We start from the raw sequence: 20,241 nt of genomic DNA, 5'->3' as shown, positions 1-20,241 counted from the left end.
GAGTGCGGACCCAGTTGCGGTGGTGGTTGCAGTCCAACCACATGAGCAGGGGGTCGAAGATGTCTTCACCCACGTGGACTTTGCTCACCACAGATGCCAGCCTGAGCAGCTGGGGAGCACACTACGAGGAACTCACCGCACAAGGGCGGTGGAACAGAGAAGAGTCAGCGTGGAACATCAACCGTCTAGAGGCCCGGGCAGTCGGATTGGCATGCCTTCGATTTGCTCACAGACTGAAGAACAGAGCAGTCAGAGTGATGTCCGACAACGCCACCACGGTAGCATACATCAACCGTCAAGGCGGAACCAGAAGTCGTCAAGTATCTCTGGAGATCGCCTCACTGATGGCTTGGGCAGAGGCGAATCTGCAGGACATATCCGCCGTCCACATTGCCGGGAAGGACTTCCTCAGCAGAGAACGTCTAAATCCGGGAGAGTGGCAGCTGTCACCCACAGCCTTCCAGATGATTGTGGATCACTGGGGGATTCCGGACATGGATTTACTGGCGGACAGGTCCAATGCTCAAGTACCCAGATACTTCAGCCACAAGCGCGACCCGTTCTCACACGGAATCGATGCCCTGGTTCAGACATGGCCTCCAGGGACTCTGCTATACGCCTTTCCTCCGTGGCCTCTGCTGGGCGTCATCATCCACAAGATTCGGAAACACCGGGGCCTAGTTCTTCTAGTAGCACCAGATTGGCCAAGAAGACCCTGGTACGCGGACATGAGAAGACTACTGGCAGGGGAGCCCCTTCCCCTGCCTCCTCTCCGGGACCTTCTACGTCAAGGTCCCATCCTCCACGGGGATCCAGCTCAATTCTCTCTTACGGTCTGGCCATTGAGAGGGCTAGACTGAAGAAAAGAGGTTACTCGGAGCCCGTGATAAATACACTCCTCCGAGCTCGCAAGTTTTCCACATCCCTCACCTATGTAAGGATCTGGAGGGTATTTGAAGCATGGTGTGACACTCATGGCACCAATCCACATGCGGCCACGATCCCTATTGTGTTGGATTTCCTCCAGGATGGACTTCAGAAGGGTCTCTCCCTCAGCTCCATCAAAGTTCAGGTGGCTGCGCTGTGGTCATTGTTAAAAAATACCATTCTAGAAGCACAGTCCAGATGTATTCCACACATTAAGAAAGGTGGAAAGAAGGCAAAACGATTACCGGCATGGTTAAAAGGGGAGGTGAAAGAAGCTATTTTAGCCAAAAGATCTTCATTCAAAAATTGGAAGAAGGATCCAACAGAAGAAAATAGGATAAAGCATAAACATTGGCAAGTTAAATGTAAGACATTGATAAGACAGGCTAAGAGAGAATTTGAAAAGAAGTTGGCTGTAGAGGCAAAAACTCACAGTAAAAACTTTTTTAAATATATCCGAAGCAGAAAGCCTGTGAGGGAGTCAGTTGGACCGTTAGATGATCGAGGGGTTAAAGGGGCACTTAGAGAAGATAAGGCCATCGCGGAAAGATTAAATGATTTCTTTGCTTCGGTGTTTACTGAAGAGGATGTTGGGGAGGTACCCGTAATGGGGAAGGTTTTCATGGGTAATGATTCAGATGGACTGAATCAAATCACGGTGAACCTAGAAGATGTGGTAGGCCTGATTGACAAACTGAAGAGTAGTAAATCACCTGGACCGGATGGTATACACCCCAGAGTTCTGAAGGAACTAAAAAACGAAATTTCAGACCTATTAGTAAAAATTTGTAACTTATCATTAAAATCATCCATTGTACCTGAAGACTGGAGGATAGCAAATGTAACCCCAATATTTAAAAAGGGCTCCAGGGGCGATCCAGGAAACTACAGACCGGTTAGCCTGACTTCAGTGCCAGGAAAAATAGTGGAAAGTGTTCTAAACATCAAAATCACAGAACATATAGAAAGACATGGTTTAATGGAACAAAGTCAGCATGGCTTTACCCAGAGCAAGTCTTGCCTCACAAATCTGCTTCACTTTTTTGAAGGAGTTAATAAACATGTGGATAAAGGTGAACCGGTAGATATAGTATACTTGGATTTTCAGAAGGCGTTTGACAAAGTTCCTCATGAGAGGTTCCTAGGAAAAGTAAAAAGTCATGGGATAGGTGGCGATGTCCTTTTGTGGATTGCAAACTGGCTAAAAGACAAGAAACCGAGAGTAGGATTAAATGGGCAATTTTCTCAGTGGAAGGGAGTGGACAGTGGAGTGCCTCAGGGATCTGTATTGGGACCCTTACTGTTCAATATATTTATAAATGATCTGGAAAGAAATACGACGAGTGAGGTAATCAAATTTGCAGATGATACAAAATTGTTCAGAGTAGTTAAATCACAAGCAGATTGTGATAAATTGCAGGAAGACCTTGTGAGACTGGAAAATTGGGCATCCAAATGGCAGATGAAATTTAATGTGGATAAGTGCAAGGTGATGCATATAGGGAAAAATAACCCATGCTATAATTACAGAATGTTGGGTTCCATATTAGGTGCTACAACCCAAGAAAGAGATCTAGGTGTCATAGTGGATAACACATTGAAATCGTCGGTGCAGTGTGCTGCGGCAGTCAAAAAAGCAAACAGAATGTTGGGAATTATTAGAAAAGGAATGATGAATAAAACGGAAAATGTCATAATGCCTCTGTATCGCTCCATGGTGAGACCGCACCTTGAATACTGTGTACAATTCTGGTCGCCGCATCTCAAAAAAGATATAATTGCGATGGAGAAGGTACAGAGAAGGGCTACCAAAATGATAAGGGGAATGGAACAACTCCCCTATGAGGAAAGACTAAAGAGGTTAGGACTTTTCAGCTTGGAGAAGAGATGACTGAGGGGGGGGGGATATGATAGAGGTGTTTAAAATCATGAGAGGTCTAGAACGGGTAGATGTGAATCGGTTATTTACTCTTTCGGATAGTAGACAGACTAGGGGGCACTCCATGAAGTTAGCATGGGGCACATTTAAAACTAATCGGAGAAAGTTCTTTTTTACTCAACGCACAATTAAACTCTGGAATTTGTTGCCAGAGGATGTGGTTAGTGCAGTTAGTATAGCTGTGTTTAAAAAAGGATTGGATAAGTTCTTGGAGGAGAAGTCCATTACCTGCTATTAAGTTCACTTAGAGAATAGCCACTGCCATTAGCAATGGTTACATGGAATAGACTTAGTTTTTGGGTACTTGCCAGGTTCTTATGGCCTGGATTGGCCACTGTTGGAAACAGAATGCTGGGCTTGATGGACCCTTGGTCTGACCCAGTATGGCATTTTCTTATGTTCTTATGGTCCCAGGAGGGATGGCAAGACCATCGCCAAGCACCCAGATGTTTCTCGCTTCCTGCAAGGAGTTAAGCATATTTGTCCACCACTGAAGTGGCCTGTGCCTTTGTGGAACCTTAACCTTGTTTTGGATTTCCTCGCGGGATCCACCTTCAGACCCCTTCGGAGTCTCTCTCTCCGGTCTCTCACTTTGAAGATGGTGTTCTTGCTGGCTGTCTGTTCAGCACGCCGCATCTCAGAGCTGCAGGCACTGTCCTGCCATGATCCCTTTGTGCGAATCACCCCAGAGGCTATCCATCTTCGCACGGTTCCCTCCTTCTTACCTAAAGTGGTTTCACAGTTTCACCTTAATCAGACTATATCCTTGCCTACCACGGCAGGTTTGAAGACATCTGAAGAAGGGCGTTTATTGCGCCATCTCGACATTGGCAGATTACTGCCCAGATATCTGGAAGTGACACAACAACTACGAAAGACGGACCATCTGTTCGTCCTGCACAGCGGGAAGAATCAAGGTGACGCGGCCTCGCGGCCCACCATCGCCCGCTGGATTAAAGAAGTTATCAGAGCAGCTTACGTAGAAGCCGGGAAGTCTCCGCCTCTACAAGTCAAGGCTCATTCTACCAGAGCACAAGCGGCATCCTGGGCTGAATCCAGGATGCTGTCGCCTGCAGAAATATGTAAAGCAGCGACATGGTCCTCCCTCCATACCTTCTCCAGATTCTACCATCTAGATGTCCAGGCCAGGGAGGACTCAGCATTTGCGAGGGCGGTATTACATGGTCCTCAGGCAGCCTCCCGCCCAGGCTGGGAGTAAAGCTTTTGTACATCCCATTCGTTCTGAGTCCATCTGGCTACACGCCAGGAAATGTTGAGATTACTACCTGATAATCTCCTTTTCCTTAGTGTAGACAGATGGACTCAGCATCCCGCCCAGCTGCCTGTGTACATGGGTTTCACCGATGCAAGGTAAGCCATATCATCTATTTCTATGAGAGCGTACACTCTACCAGGTGTCAACGCCTTCCGGTTGGGAATGCTGGCGGTCTCCAGCTACTATCAATCGGTCAGGGGAATCCTGTTTTCACTTTTCACTGAGCGTCAGTACACATATCCATAACAGCTTTTGCAAGGAAGATTACTAAGTTGCTACGCTTCCTGTGGGGATATATATACCCCGTGCTGACGTCAGATCCGTCTCCAACTGGTAGCACGCGGATACTATCCCATTCGTTCTGAGTCCATCTGTCTACACTAAGGAAAAGGAGATTATCAGGTAGTAATCTCAACATTTTGATCTATTAGTTAAAATTTGTAACCTATCATTAAAATCATCCATTGTACGTGAATGGCCAATGTAACCCCAATATTTAAAAAAGGCTCCAGGGGCAATCCAGGTAACTATAGACCAGTGATCCTGACTTCAGTGTCAGGAAAAACAGTGGAAACTATTCTCAAAATCAAAATCGTAGAGCATATAGAAAGACATGGTTTAATGGAACACAGTCAACATGGATTTACCCAAGGAAAGTCTTGCCTAACAAATCTGCTTCATTTTTTTTGAAGGGGATTAATAAACATATGGATAAATGTGAACCGGTAGATGTAGTGTATTTGGATTTTCAGAAGGCATTTGACAAAGTCCCTCATGAAAGGCTTCTAAGAAAACTAAAAAGGGATAGGAGGTGATGTCGTTTTGTGGATTACAAATTGGTTAAAAGACAGGAAACAAAGAGTAGGATTAAATGGTCAATTTTCTCAGTGGAAAAGGGTAAACAGTGGAGTGCCTCAGGGATCTGTACTTGGACTGGTGCTTTTCAATATATATATTTAAATGATCTGGAAAGGAATACGATGAGTGAGGTTATCAAATTTGCGGATGATACAAAATTATTCAGAGTAGTTAAATCACAAGCGGACTGTGATACATTACAGGAGGACCTTGCAAGACTGGAAGATTGGGCATCCAAATGGCAGATGAAATTTAATGTGGACAAGTGCAAGGTGTTGCATATAGGGAAAAATAACCCTTGCTGTAGTTACACAATGTTAGGCTCCATATTAGGAGCTACCACCCAGGAAAAAGATCTAGGCATCATAGTGGATAATACTTTAAAATCGTCGGCTCAGTGTGCTGCAGTAATCAAAAAAGAAAACAGAATGTTAGGAATTATTAGGAAGGGAATGGTTAATAAAATGGAAAATGACATAATGTCTCTATATTGCTCCATGGTGAGACCGCACTTTGAATACTGTGTATAATTCTGGTCGCCACATCTCAAAAAAGATATAGTTGCGATGGAGAAGGTACAGAGAAGGGCAAACAAAATGATAAAGGGGATGGAACAGCTCCCCTATGAGGAAAGGCTGAAGAGGTTAGGGCTGTTCAGCTTGGAGAAGAGATGGTTGAGGGGGGATATGATAGAGGTCTTTAAGATCATGAGAGGTCTTGAACGAGTAGATGTGAATCGGTTATTTACACTTTCGAATAATAAAAGGACTAAGTGGCATTCCATGAAGTTAGCAAGTAGCACTTTTAAGACTAATTGGAGAAAATTCTTTTTCACTCAATGCACAATAAAGCTCTGGAATTTATTGCCAGAGGATGTGGTTAGTGCAGTTAGTGTAGCTGGGTTCAAAAAAGGTTTGGATAAGTTCTTGGAGGAGAAGTCCATTAACGGCTATTTATCAAGTTTACTTAGGGAATAGCCACTGCTGTTAATTGCATCAGTAGCATGGGATCTTCTTAGTGTTTGGGTAATTGCCAGGTTCTTGTGGCCTGGATTGGCCTCTGTTGGAAACAGGATGCTGGGCTTGATGGGCCCATGGTCTGACCCAGCATGGCAATTTCTTATGTTCTTATGTTCTCTTTCGGATTTTTGGTTCTGAAGATGTCATCAATCACTTTTGAAGTCATAAAGTCTATGACACATGTTCTTGGCTTCACCGGGTGTTCTGTGCTTGGAAGAGCCATTAACATGAGATGGAGTCTTCCCTGCTTCTGTCCTTCCTCTTCCTACTTTGGGTAGTCAGGGGAGATAGCACAAGCGACAACACAGATGGGTGTTAGTATCTATCTGTTCATCATCTCACCATTGTTATTCATTCTTCCTTCTATTTACAGTACTGTGTTGCTGTATCTGGGCTGCTGATTCTGCTGTCCTTGCTCTTCCTGGATGAGCAGTAAAGCTGTGCTTGGGCCCTTGACTGCTCAGCAATGCCATGCTGTGTGGTCTTCCTGGGCCTGGGTCTCTTTAGCTGTACAGTATTGCTGTGTTTGGATGTCTGACTGCATAGTATTGCAATGACTGGGCCTTTGGCTGTACAGTAGTGCTATACCTGGACTCCTGATTGCATGATATTGCGGTGCCTGTTCCTATGCTGTGCAGTATTATTGTTTCTGGATCCTTGGCTGGGCAGTTTTGCTCTGCTTGGGCCCCAGACTGAATAGTAGTGCCGTATGTGAACCTTTGGTCATACAGCTGTGTTATTTTTGTGTGGCTGTGCAGTATGGATGTATACAGGCCCCTGACTATGCAGTATTGTTGTCCATGACTCCTGACATGCCTCCCTCTGTTCTTTGCAGTTTGCAGCAGACGTCCCCTTTTTGATGAGGAGAAGAGCTCTCATACGGTGGGATGGATAGATGCACAACCTGGGACTTGGCCTTGGCTAGTCAGTATCCAGAAGCCTTCGGTCAATGAATACACTCATCTGTGCGGGGGCTCTCTCTTAAATGATGAATGGGTAGTGACCGCATCCCACTGCTTTAAGGGGGAGGAAAGGTAAATTGCTGTCACAGTGAAAACATTTAGACTGCAGTAACTCAAAGTAGGAGCCATTCCAATTAAAATTACACAAGATTTTCTTAGAACCATTTTGTCGATATTAGTATAAGGAGGGTGACTATATAACTTCATGTCCAGAAGGATAAACTGAGACAGTTCTGCTTCCATTCTTACCCAAACAGAGTGCTCCTTGTACCTGTGTGCTGTTCTCAAAGCAGGCCGCAAACTGGCATCTTTTTGCAAGAGAAATGCACAGGGATGTAATTTTCAAAGCAGCGCATGAGCGCACATGTGCGCACATTCGTCGGCCTGTGCCCAGATAAGCTGCTGTTTTATAACATACACGCGTATATACACACATGTTATAAAATAGCCTGGCTGCGCGCCCATGGTGCACCTAATTTTAAGTGAGTGCACACCAGTGCACGCAAAAGTCGCTCCTACCGCATAAGTGGAGAAATTTTAAAAGGGATGCACACCAACGCCATTGGTTGTTTTTACCAGTTCCTTCCCAATTCTCCCAGTTACCAGCGAAGTCCTCCAAACCCCTCTGGTTTAAAGGCCTGTACACTGCTAGTTATCCCAGACCCTTTACCCTCCTCAGATAGGGCTCATTGTTTGCTTGTTTTGTAACTTACACACCATCCATAGCAGAAGTAAAGTTACGCGGAAGGGGACCTCTGTGCGCGTCGGATCGTGCAAGTATTTATGCGCAAATTTCTGGTTCAAGTATCGAAACGCCCGTGTCCTGCCCACGCCCCGCCCCTGTTTGAGAAATTCTGAGATGTGCGCACAGCGGCATTTATGCGCATATCCGGGCGGCTTTTAAAATCCGCTCAGCACGTGCAGTCCCAACACCTTTGCGTATCCCCTAATTAATGTGCACGTTGGGCTTTTAAAATTCACTTTTGTTTGTCCTTTGTAAGTGGCGAATGCTGTATGAACGTTTGGCACCTGCCTGTAGCTCTTGACCACAACTGCTATACATGATCTCTGTCTCCTTTCCTAGGTAAATGTATCCCAGCTGTTTTCTACTTTTTTGCAGCAAAGTGTACAGCTTTCGAATTGTGGCAGGCACCAATCAACTTTCAGATCTTGGGCTACAGACACAGATTCGCAAAATCAAGCATCTGATAATGCACGAAGAATACAAGCCTGAAACAGAGAAAAATGATATTGCTCTCCTGGAGATGGACCAACCAGTCGTATTCAATGACTACACACAGCCAGCCTGCTTCCCTGACAGAAGCACAGATGTCTCTGGAATGGATTTGTGCTACACCAGTGGCTGGGGAGTCATGAAAGAGGAATGTAAGATCCTCCTTTTCTCACCTTCATTAGAGAGTGGATTCCCATGGTTCAAACATTGGCTTTGAGGCCTCAGCCATGCAGTGAACCTGCGGCTTCCATCCTATCCTTTAGTCCATGTCACAGGCAAGTCAGGCTCAGAATCTGGTGAAGGTGTTTTCAGAGGGGCAAGGGAAGAAGCCCAGGAATGATGTGCACAGAGTAAGTTGCCCTTTCATCCCAGGAAAGAATAGCTTGACCAAAACTTGGTGGGCTCCATGGAGTCTTCTACCCTTGTACAGATCAGCACCTAAGCGATGTTCTGGGTTCTATGGGTGGAGGAGTATTCATGACTAAGAAAACCCAGGAGCGGTGCAAAGGTATTAGGTGCTATAGGTGAATTTTATAGCTTTGTGCACCTTGCCCCTCCCCCCAGCCTCAATTAAAAATTATGTATTTATAATAACAGATTTTACATAAAAAAGGACATTCAAAGTACAGTCTTCTGAGGTCAAAATATCACATGTATATTATATTTATATACAATTCTGCGGTTAACCAGAAAACCCTGCAAAAGAGCAACAAAGACATTTAGAATCTATATGGTATTAGGACTATTATAACAAGCATTGGGTTGGGCTTGACCCTCAGAAAGCCATCAGTAAACTGAATTACAATTACAATATAGTAAACCTCCCATATCTAAACAGCATTAACTTCCAGCACTCAAACACTAACAACCTACCAATGAAAAAGCAACATTTCAAATATTCTCCTAGGACAAGCAGGATGGTAGTCCTCACACATGGATGACATCATCAGATGGTGCCTGGCAAGGAAAACTTATGTCAAAGTTTCTAGAACTTTGACTAGGTACACTGAGCATGCCCAGCATGCCCTATACCATGTGTCCACACAGGGTCCCTCTTCAGTCTCTTTTTTTCCGCAGAGCTTTCACCTTGCGGTTACTTGAACTTGTGGCTTTTATTCTATAAAATTGCTTGTAAAACGTTTCCACCAATAGTTTTCAGTTTTTTCGCGTCTTTTTTCGGAGTGGGTCCCTCTCTGGTTCCCGCTAGTGTCTCAGTGAATTTTTTGGCAGTTCAGTAAGTTTTCTTTTGCTTCCGTCCCCCCGTGGTGGTGGTGCTTCGGTGCCCACCAGCGTTGATCGCCCGCAGTCTCCGCATTTGTTTTTCACCCTGTTCAGTTCATATTGTCATGGCCTTGTTGGGTTTCCATCGATGCCTTCAGTGCCCGAGGACTATGTCCATTATGGACCCACACAATGTGTGTATCCTCTGTGTGGGGGCATCACATGATGTCTGAGGCTGCCACTCGTGCGAATAAATGACCCCGAAGGGACGTCACGCTCGCCTCGACAAGATGGGAAAGCTCTTTGAGGCAAGAAAGACTGAGCCATCAACATTGACATCTGTGGCATCGACGCTGAAGGACCATGGAGCCATGCCAAAGGACACCAAGTGGTCGACATCGGCGGGACCTTCCCCTCTGTTGAATCCACCAGCAGATAGGGGCACTGGGGACCAACCTTTGTCGGTCTTTTCCAGGTCGAGGACGGGTTTGTCGTCATCAACCTCGGCACCAGGGAAAGACCGGGTTGAGAACCGAGGGAAACCAAGGAAGCATTGGCACTGGTCACCTTTGATGTATGATGCTAGGCTAGAGTCAGTGCTGAAGTGACTGCCATGGCAAGGAGTGCCTATCCTCCATTGATGCCAGGGGTCTGTGACAGTCTCCAAAAGTCCTGTTGTCAGTCGCCGATCCACTTCGGGTATCCGAGGAAAATCTGGCCACTTCTCCTTCCTCCCAGTCTGTTGCATCAGCAACCTTTGAGGAGAAGTTGGAGCGCAGTATCCAGCTGGCGGTTGATCGGGCTCTGCAGGGGGCATTGAGCCTGTGCTGTCCCTGTTGGAACCACTGCTGGAGCATCTCAATGTGATCACAGGTGTGTTACTGACCCAGCTGGCACTGGTTCCTGGGAGGCCATCGATGCCCGGCAGGGCACCAATGCTTCCCCCAACCAATGTGGTACTTGAGGCTGGTTCCTCAGAAAAGGAAGCTTCATCGAGGCCAGCGGGAGCATCGAGGCCTGTAGCCTCCCATCCAGTTTTGCCAGGGCCAGCACCGATGCCACCAGTGCCTAGGCCTCTGGACGAAGGCCGAGCTCCCAGGGACCCATCCCCTCTGGATTACAGTGAGGATGAGACCTCTTATGACCCCTGGGAGGATGACACTGCAGAATCCTCCTCAGAGGACTTGGAGAATCTTCCCTCAGAGCCTTCTCCTCCAGAGGAATGAAGGAGGTCACTGCCTGAGGACCTGACCTTCGCAGGTTTTGTAAGAGCAGTGACAGAGGCCATACCATTTCAGTTGATGATGGAGGAGGACGCCAGGCACAAGATGCTGGAAATCCTTCAGTTTGTGGAGGCTTCTAAAGAGATCATGGCGGTCCCGGTACATGCTATCTATAAGGCGTTGCTGTTGAGGATTTGTGAGCACCCCTTCACTGTTCCTCCTGTGAATAGGAAGGTGGATGGGTTTTACCTCATCCAACAGGCTACCGGATTCAAAAAGCATCAGCTGGCACACCAATCAGTAGTGGTCGGATCTGCTCTCAAGAGGGCCAGGCGCTTTCGGACACATGCCTCGGCACCCACGGGGAAGGATCACAGAGCAATGGATGCTTTTGGGAGGAAAGTATTTCAGGGGACTATGCTCATTGGGGTAGATTTTCAGAGCCCTGCTCGCCTAAATCCGCCCAAAACCGGGCGGATTTAGGCGAGCAGGGCCCTGCGCGCCGGGAAGCCTATTTTACATAGGCCTCCCGGCGCGCGCAGAGCCCCGGGACTCGCGTAAGTCCCGGGGTTCTCGGAGGGGGCGTGTCGGGGGCGTGTCGGGGGCGGGCCCGGTCGTCGCGGCGTTCCGGGGGCGTGTCGGCAGCGTTTTGGGGGCGGGTACGGGGCGTGGCTACGGCCCAGGGGCGTGGCCGCGCCCTCCGTACCCGCCCCCAGGTCGCGGCCCGGCGCGCAGCAGGCCCGCTGGCGCGCGGGGATTTACGTCTCCCTCCGGGAGGCGTAAATCCCCCGACAAAGGTAAGGGGGGGGTCTAGACAGGGCCGGGCGGGTGGGTTAGGTAGGGGAAGGGAGGGGAAGGTGAGGGGAGGGCAAAGGAAAGTTCCCTCCAAGGCCGCTCCGATTTCGGAGCGGCCTTGGAGGGAACGGGGGGAGGCAGCGCGGCTCGGCGCGCGCAGGCTATACAAAATCGATAGCCTTGCGCGCGCCGATCCAGGATTTTAGTGGATTCGCGCGGCTCCGCGCGTATCTACTAAAATCCAGCGTACTTTTGCTTGAGTCTGATGCGCAAGCAAAAGTAGGCTGATCGCGCTTCTTTTAAAATCTACCCCATTGCTTGCATTGCCTCCTACTAGCTTTAATGAGCCAATACTCTTGCAACCTCTGGAAGCAGGTGCAGGAGGTGGCCGAGCGGCTGCCTCAACAGCAGCAAGACACCTTTCTGTCGCTGGTGAGTCAGGGCCTGGAGTGTGGAAAACACAAGATACATTCTACCTATGATGTTTTCAAGTTGGCAGCAAGAGTCTCTGCAGTAGGAATCTGCACCTGCAGAATGGTATGGCTGTGAGCCTCGGATCTCCAACTGGAGGTACAGGAAAGACTCGCTGACCTTCTGTGCACAGGAGATAATCTCTTCAGAGACAAGGTCCTTAGGACTGAAGTGGAGGAGGTTTTCCGTTGGTGTGAGCAAAAGGCCCTAGATCCTTTCTCCTGCCCCAGAAAAAAGTGCTTGACTACTTTCTGCACCTATCAAGGCTGGCCTAAAAACCAACTCCATTAGAGTTCATCTAAGTGCATTTGGAACATACCACCAAGGTGTAGATGGTATGCTCATCTCTGTATAGTCTATATTTATATGTTTCATGTGGGGCCTGTTTCAGTTGAAGCCTCCCCTAAGGCCTCTTGCTGTGACTTGGACCTCAACATGGTGCTAGCTCAGCTGATGAAAGCTCCTTTTGAGCCACTGTGCACCTGTGACCTGAAGTACCTGACCTGGCAGGTCATATTTTTGGTGGCTGTCACTTCAACATGCAGGTCAGCGAGCTCCAGGCCTTAATGACTTATCCACCTTATACCAAGTTTTATCATGACAGGATGGTCTCGTGCATCTAAGTCTAAGTTCCTGCCTAAGGTGGTGACGAACTTCCATCTTAACCAGTCAATCATCCTGCCAACATTCTTTCCTAGGTTCTAGGTCCTAGGCGAATGAGCATTGCACAGTTTAGATTGCAAGAGAGCCTTAGCCTTCTACCTGGAGCGGCAGAAGCCCATAGACAGTCCACCCAAATTTTCATTTCTTTTGACAGTAGCAGATTGGGAGTTGCCGTTGCCAAACAAACACTATCCAGTTGGCTAGCAGATTGCATCTCCTTCTGTTATGCCCAGGTGGGACTGCATCTTGGGAGTCATGTCAAGGCTCATTCTGTCAGAACTATGGCAGTGTCATTGGCCCACTTGCGTTTAGTTCCCGTGGAAGAGATCTGCAAGGCTGCGACGTGGAGATCTCTCCACACATTTGCATCACACTACTGTCTGATAGGGATGAACGACATGACAGTAGGTTTGGCCAGTCTGTCCTCCGGAATCTCTTTGAGGTATCAAACCCAACTCTCCTTGCATAGGGCCCATTGTTTGGGTTTGGGCTGTCTCCCCTTCTGGTACCAACAGCACTGTTGTTGTTATGCCTGTTGACAACTGGTTGGTGAGTTTTGGTCCCCTTTTGTGTTGGGAAGCAGCCTGTAGCTAGGGATTCACCCAAGTGTGAGGACTACCATCCTGCTTGTCCTAGGAGAAAGCAGAGCTGCTTACCTGTAACAGGTGTTCTTCTAGGACAGCAAAATGTTAGTCCTCACGAAACCCGCCCACCACCCCGCGGAGTTGGGTTTCTCCTATTTTTTTATTTTTATCGTAATTCTATGTTACGAGACTGAAGAGGGACCCCGCATAGACGCATGGTATTGGGCATGCTCAGTGTACCTAGTCAAAGTTCTAGAAACGTTGACATAAGTTTTCCGTGCTGGACTAACATCTTGCTGTCCTAGGAGAACACCTGTTACAGGAAAGCAACTTTGCTTTACACCAGGCCCTAAAACACCAATATACCTCCCATTAGTAAAATAGAACAAGCCAAGCTGCTACAGATCCCTACACAAAAATGACATACTAGCAGAATACCTCATCTCAGTCACACATGCAAAACACAGAAAGATCCTCATCAAATGCAGAATAAAGATACCATAAAGAATAAATAGAAACATGTAGACAAAAACTGAACTGGAAACTGCAACAAGCCATAAGAAATCAAACAATAAAATCAAGAAATATAAATATGTAATAGCAAAACCATACTAATAAAAATAATAAATATTTCAAAATAGCTGATAAATAGAATAATTAAAAACTCATATACAAACTTTAAAAAAATTTCCAAACACTAATAAAATATATCAAAACAAAAAACACATCAAATAACATCCAGTAATTAAAACTTAAAAAGGATAAAAAAAATCCCCGCTCTTCATACCTGGGAACTTTTGATTTTCAGGTGCCCTAAGATTGTCGTGGATTAGCAAGGGCTTGGGAAATTGTTGTGCACAAATTCTGTCCTCCATTTCTCATTACCTATACGCGGATGATATTCAAATCCTCATCCCTATAGAAGACTCCCTACACAAAGCCATATCATACTGGAATAAATGTCTGTCTGCTATCAACAATCTACTCACCAGCCTCAACTTGGTCCTAAACAAAAACAAAACCGAAATCCTCATTATAGCACCGGAAAACTATACCCCCCCTTCACATTCTAACACTAATCAACATCCAGACACCACCGGGCACTTCATCACGCAACAAGTTAAAGACCTGGGAGTCATCATAGACAGCAGACTCAATCTCAACAAATTCATCAACAACACAACAAAAGAATGTTTCTTTAAACTTCAAACATTAAAGAAACTTAAACCACTCCTCCTATACAGGGACTTCCGCATGGTTTTACAAGCCATCATACTCCCAAAATTAGACTACTGTAACTCTCTCCTCCTAGGCCTACCAGCATGCACCACCAAACCACTTCAGATGGTCCTGAACGCCTCAGCAAGAATTCTCTCAAATGCCAAGAAAAGAGATCATATCACCCCAATCCTCCACCACCTCCACTGGCTTCCAATTAAATACAGGATCCAATTCAAGTCTCTAACGATGATACATAAGGCCTTATACAACATCGCGCCGCTCAACTTAACATTTCAAATTCAACTACACACATCCGTGAAACCTACCAGAAGCGCTTATCAGAACAGACTAATCACACAACCGGTGAAATCCGCTCTAAGGAAACGTGCACTGTCGACAGCGGGCCCTTCACTTTGGAACTCGCTCCCTCCAGACCTGCGTCTGGAACCATGCCACACTACATTTAAAAAGAAACCTAAGACTTGGTTGTTCAAACTAGCTTTCCCCTAGAACCAAGAACAGGAAAAAAGTATTTTCACTCCCACAATGATACTTTTCAGTTCTATTTTATTCTTCCTTATTCAATTAGAGATTCACATATTCATGCTGACTACATACAGTCTACATACATATACTCATGCGGACTTACATATCTCCATGTTATTTATTGATTTATTAACTGCATGTATATTAACGGTTTAATAGTATTTACTATTTGCTTACTTCTATTAATTTGTTTCAAAGCAAAAACTTGTTTACTTCGTTTGTTTCAATGTAAAAACTTGTTTACGTCTTTTGCTCAATGTAAAACTTCGTTTTTTAATCCTGTTCTATGTAAACCGCTAAATGTAGCGATTGTTACTGTTCCATGTAAACCGGGGTGATATGTATATTATACAGGAACCTCCGGTATATAAATTATTTAAATAAATAAATAAATATACACAAACACTTGCTCATGCTTACATACATGCTCACTCACATTGTGCCTTATACATGCTCTCACTCACACCTTCATACATATTCCCACTCATACACACACACATGTTCACTTGTACACACACATTTACACAGGCTCACACTCTCATACATGCTCTTTCTGACTCACACACTCTCTCTTGTATGCATTTTGTTACAAACACACACACACACACACTCATATACTCTCTCTCTCTCACACACACTTACACATGCTTTTTCACTCATACATACACCCTATGTCACGTTCACACACATCTCCTCCGCAGCCACTCTGGAACCACAAGCGGCAGCAGCTAACCCCTCCTCTTTTAGTCCTAGTGACCGATAGGACTCTTCCTTTTTCTTTGGGCCATGAAGGCTGATGCTGCTTTTGTTCCTGACAATGCTGCTCTGTCTCTTGGCCTTCCTGCTCTTTCCAGCCATGGGGACTGATACTGCTCTTCCTCCTGTTCCTTCCTGTCACATGAGCTTAAGATGCAGCCTACTCCTCCTTCTGGTGGCAGCAATGGCATCTCCTCCTTCCTGCCTGCATGTACCCACGCAATACTACTTCCTATTCTGGGACTGTCTAGATGGGAGGAAGAGATGCCATCACCACACCCTCCCAGGTGCTCTAGGCAGCTTCCACTGGCTGAAATGACCAAGGTACTGACCGCACATGGAGACTGAATTCCTCCATCATCTCATTTCAGGATTGGGATCCTCTGCTTTAAGTAGTTTAAAGGGCAATTATGCAGTGCATAATGAGCTTATAACATGAGGGAAGCTTGCAGTATGAGGATAACAGGAACTTGGCATATGAGGAAGCTTACAGTGTAAGGGGAACATGCAATGTGAAAAGGAACTTGCTATGTTTCTGGTTTGTATATGTTCTTTTCTAAATTCTTGACAAGTTTGATTAAGAAACATCTGGAACCATGGGACTACTCAGAGACCAGATGTTCCAAGTCTCCCTTTTCCTCTCACTGACTCATCAGACTTCAAACTCACCACCTGACACCATCAAGATGGTGCCAGTTGGCCTTTTGGCCCTATCATGTGATAGGGCTACTGGTAGCATTGGGTAACTCCGTCACACGATAGGGGAAAAGGACCAGCACCATTTTGGAAAATGGCAGCAGCCAGGTCTAGGAGTGGAAGGGGTTGTTCCCTGGCTCCCCACTAGACCACCAGGGCAAATTTGGTACATCTAGGGGGGGGGGGGGGGGCTGGGAGGATAAGCTAGTATGGGCGATGGGGGTACTGGCAGCCAGAAAGGGCTATTTTTTAAACAAAAGGGAGGGATTAGGGATTGAGGACAGGGAATGGAGACTTTTCACAAAATATTTCCTTTCTGGGGGAACTTTGGCTGCCTCCAGTGACAGCAGGGAGGGGATAGGGGCTTTCCAGAGAACCCCTGGGTCTTACTCGGGTTTTTTCCTTTTTTTCAGGTATTGGAAATAGCATGCACTATTTTACGAAACCAAAAACAAAACAAAAAAAGGAAATTAAACTAAAATAAAGAAAAATGTCTCCAATAAGAAAAAGCAAAAACAAAATGACAATTTTTGCTCTGCATACCCCTACTTGTGCTGCTTCTGGTTCTGTGAAAAAAATACAGAATTTTAGTGTCCCGTGTCATCTGACATTTTTGACCAGTACTAAATTTACTACAATAAAAACAAAGAATTAAAACCTGAATATGGATGAGATGGTGACAAATAACCTTAAAGAAATTGAATTTATGATGATCTCTCTTTAGCGAATGTACCAGTGGACATCTTGCAGGAAGAGAAGGTGGAGATGATCTCAGTCGAGCTTTGTAATAGCTCCTACTGGTATGGTGGTGCCATCGGCGCCTACAACCTGTGCGCTGGGTATGAACGAGGAGGCATCGATACCTGCCAGGTATGCAGAAGTTTCAGATTGTGGATCTTACTCAAGTGGATCCTGTTTGCAGGATGAGAGCAAAATACCAGTAAGGGTGAATAGGAGGGTGAAAAAAATAGCTATTTACTTGTGGAGATGGCTTTTGAAAATTGCCTTCCTTATGTCATGTGCACATTTTTTTTTCAACATGTTTCAAATCTATTGCTGTTGTGTTTGAAGTCCCCAACTGACCTATATGAAAATTGCAAGTGCACCATGGGATGAATATATTCAGAGATGCTGAGACCCTGTGAAAATGGCACTCACCATCAAATCAATAGCAGTTTCACAGCCAACACCGCAACAACTCAACCCCTAATGCAAGCACCACTTGCTCAACCACATTCACTATCACTGTTTATCTAAAAGATTTAGAAACCTGCATACATCCCATAGTTAAAGGCGGGGTACAATATAAAATGAATATAAACAATAAAACATTATACTAACATGCAAAGCCGATGTTAACACCACGTGACTGCACGGTTTACATGAATTATAAAGATCATTTTTGCGGCCTAAATGGCTACAGGTTTTCTTGCTTAGTGAAGGCTTGTTGGACAAAATAGCATGTTAGGTAAACTAAAAAAGAATAGATGCCTTGATCTTTTATTTATTTATTTATTTTTAAATTTTTATATACCGACATTCTTGTATAATATACAAATCATACCGGTTTACATTAAAACAGGAGATGCAGGAATACATCCTACTGAATACATGACGATGTTTTGCAAGTGATCTTTCAGTGTTGGTTCACAGTGACCTTCCTTTGATGATTTTATACTCATCTGAGATTCTTGATTGTCCAAGCCCCTGAGGCAGTGGCTGTTGAGCTGCGAAACTCGGCCTGAGTCGGGCATTTTTATGAATACGTCTATACGTCTCTACCTTAATAAATATTTGGAAAAGATCAAGGCATCTATTCTTTTTTTGTTTACCTGACAGCCATTATAGATCGCCTACCTCTTTGTTTTCTGGGACCAAAATAGAATGTTAAACATTTGAATGCAGGCAATTTTCTGTAGCTGCTCTGAGAGAGTATTCTGTACAATTGGCCCAGTGACTGTGAATGCTTTTTCCTGTGTTTCAACGAGGTGGGTCTGTCTCATAGAAGGGACATCAAGGAACCCAGACTGAAAAGATCTTAATACAGGTGGAGGATGATATATACACAATATATGTCTGTTAGATGAGTTAGAATTATAAATGTCACTTTGTAAACCATTGTGTTCTATAAATGGAACGATGGTATATAACATATCTAAATAAATAAATAAAATAATCATGCCACTTAATATCTTTGTAACTTATCCAGATAAGCTGTATATTTTTAAACCCAGAGTTTTAATATCAGAGTTAATGTGAGCCATCATTGGAAAGTTTGAGTCCAGGATGACACCTAGACTCTTAAACTGAGATGCAATTGATATTGGGCACTCTTCAAAGGAAGAAAAAAAAAGCATGGCCATCATTAACAACTCCATTACCATCAAAACCCTACCACTGATATCAGTGTTACTGTCTTTAAATCAATTTGGTCAGCAGCTACAACAATATCAAAACTAGAAACAATATTGCCATTCATCTCTTCTTGCCTTCTCTATATCTCAGCCATTGTAGCAACAGAATTCATTAGAGTGTTCCATCAAGTGGCTTCCTTCATTTAGAAGTATCTTGCTATTATTGGCAGAAATGGGGTCTTTGAAAATTACCTACCCTATGTTCAGCTAAAATTAAACATGCAGTGCCACTACATGTGTAACTTTATTAACAGTGAGAAGAGGCGTTTCTAGGGGTGGGACTGTACGGCTTGCATTTACACATATATTTTTTAATTTTCAGAATATTGCATAGCATCCTACTGACCCATCTCTTCCACTGCAGGGAGACAGCAGTGGTCCACTTATGTGCAAAGAGAAAACATCATCCCTTTTCTTCGTTATTGGGGTCACCAGTTGGGGAAGAGGTTGTGCCGAAGCTCAGAATCCTGGGGTCTACAGTTCCACCCAATACTTCCACACTTGGATCGTGAAAACAGTAAAATCCAAGGGAACATCCAAGATCCCTGAAGCTGGGGTGTGGAACACTTCCAGTAAAAAGCCTGAACCCTCACGTGAATACGGGAAGCCATTGGCAGAAGATACTGCAAAAAATGAGATATCAGATGAGGTGGTGATAGAGGAGGAATTCAAAGAACCCCAAACAGAGCCCAAACCTGAGTCTGAAGATGAAGATGAGGATGAGGATGAAGCTGAGGATGAGGATGATGATGTAGATGAAGATGAGGAGGAGGAGGGAGAAGAAGAGGAGGAGGAGAACAATGAAGAAGAGGACGACACGGATGATGGCAGAAATGATGAGGAAGACCATGAGCCTACCAATACAATTCAGATGATCTTGCGCCAGAAAGACATGGTTTATAAACCTCGCTTCACTCAGTACTGGAAATATCGTCCACTCATCCATGGGCCTGTGGGCTGGAGGAATAAGCAGTGGTGGTAAAACATGGCAGAAACCTGTGGAGAAGGAGATGTGCAGAGTAATGAGCCCTTTTCAATAAAACCTTTCTATTATATAGGCTTTCAGCTCTTTCTGGGTGCCCTTTTCCCTACCTCAGCTCCTATCAGCAGATCTATTTACATCTTTGTTGCCAACCTACCTTCATGTCATCATTAATTCAGGAGTAGTCCAGTCCTAGTTTCGTAATTCTCATCACAATGCATTCTGGAACTTGTTGCTCAACAAAATGTATTGGGATAAGAATTAGGAAAAAAACAATCCTGGATTAAAATCTCTATGATGATATAAGGAAAGGAAGGCAGCACATTTACATGTGAGTTATGAAGTCTGCAAAAGACCTCATCTTTGGGACCCCTGCAGGAAATCACTGCAGCTAGCACTTTATGGGTGGAATGGAAACATCCATTGACAAGAGCACAGGAGCATACTTTCATTT

At 45.1% G+C, this 20,241-nt stretch overlaps 1 protein-coding gene across 1 annotated transcript; it reads left to right on the top strand.

The window, feature by feature from the left end:
* The first annotated feature begins 6,241 nt into the window (after positions 1–6,241).
* LOC115099072 (acrosin-like) lies at positions 6,242–19,840 on the top strand. Its single transcript, XM_029616373.1, has 5 exons — positions 6,242–6,333; positions 6,855–7,053; positions 8,102–8,367; positions 17,116–17,261; positions 19,170–19,840. Exons 1-5 carry the CDS (start codon positions 6,252–6,254, stop codon positions 19,785–19,787), a joined length of 1,311 nt encoding a protein of 436 aa, XP_029472233.1. The 5' UTR covers positions 6,242–6,251; the 3' UTR covers positions 19,788–19,840.
* The last annotated feature ends 401 nt before the right edge of the window (positions 19,841–20,241 follow it).

Source organism: Rhinatrema bivittatum, chromosome 9, assembly GCF_901001135.1.
Source record: "Rhinatrema bivittatum chromosome 9, aRhiBiv1.1, whole genome shotgun sequence".
Classification (NCBI taxonomy): Eukaryota; Metazoa; Chordata; class Amphibia; order Gymnophiona; family Rhinatrematidae; genus Rhinatrema; species Rhinatrema bivittatum.
The sequence above is the reverse complement of the archived record's forward strand: the minus strand, read 5'-3'. Positions and strand labels throughout refer to the sequence as shown.

Coding starts and splice junctions, on each gene's coding strand:
- LOC115099072 (XM_029616373.1), top strand. CDS start 6,252: ATGGAGTCTTCCCTGCTTCTGTCCTTCCTCTTCCTACTTTGGGTAGTC. Junction 7,054..8,101: donor TGCTTTAAGGGGGAGGAAAG/GTAAATTGCTGT, acceptor ACTTTTTTGCAG/CAAAGTGTACAGCTTTCGAA. Junction 17,262..19,169: donor GAGGCATCGATACCTGCCAG/GTATGCAGAAGT, acceptor CTTCCACTGCAG/GGAGACAGCAGTGGTCCACT.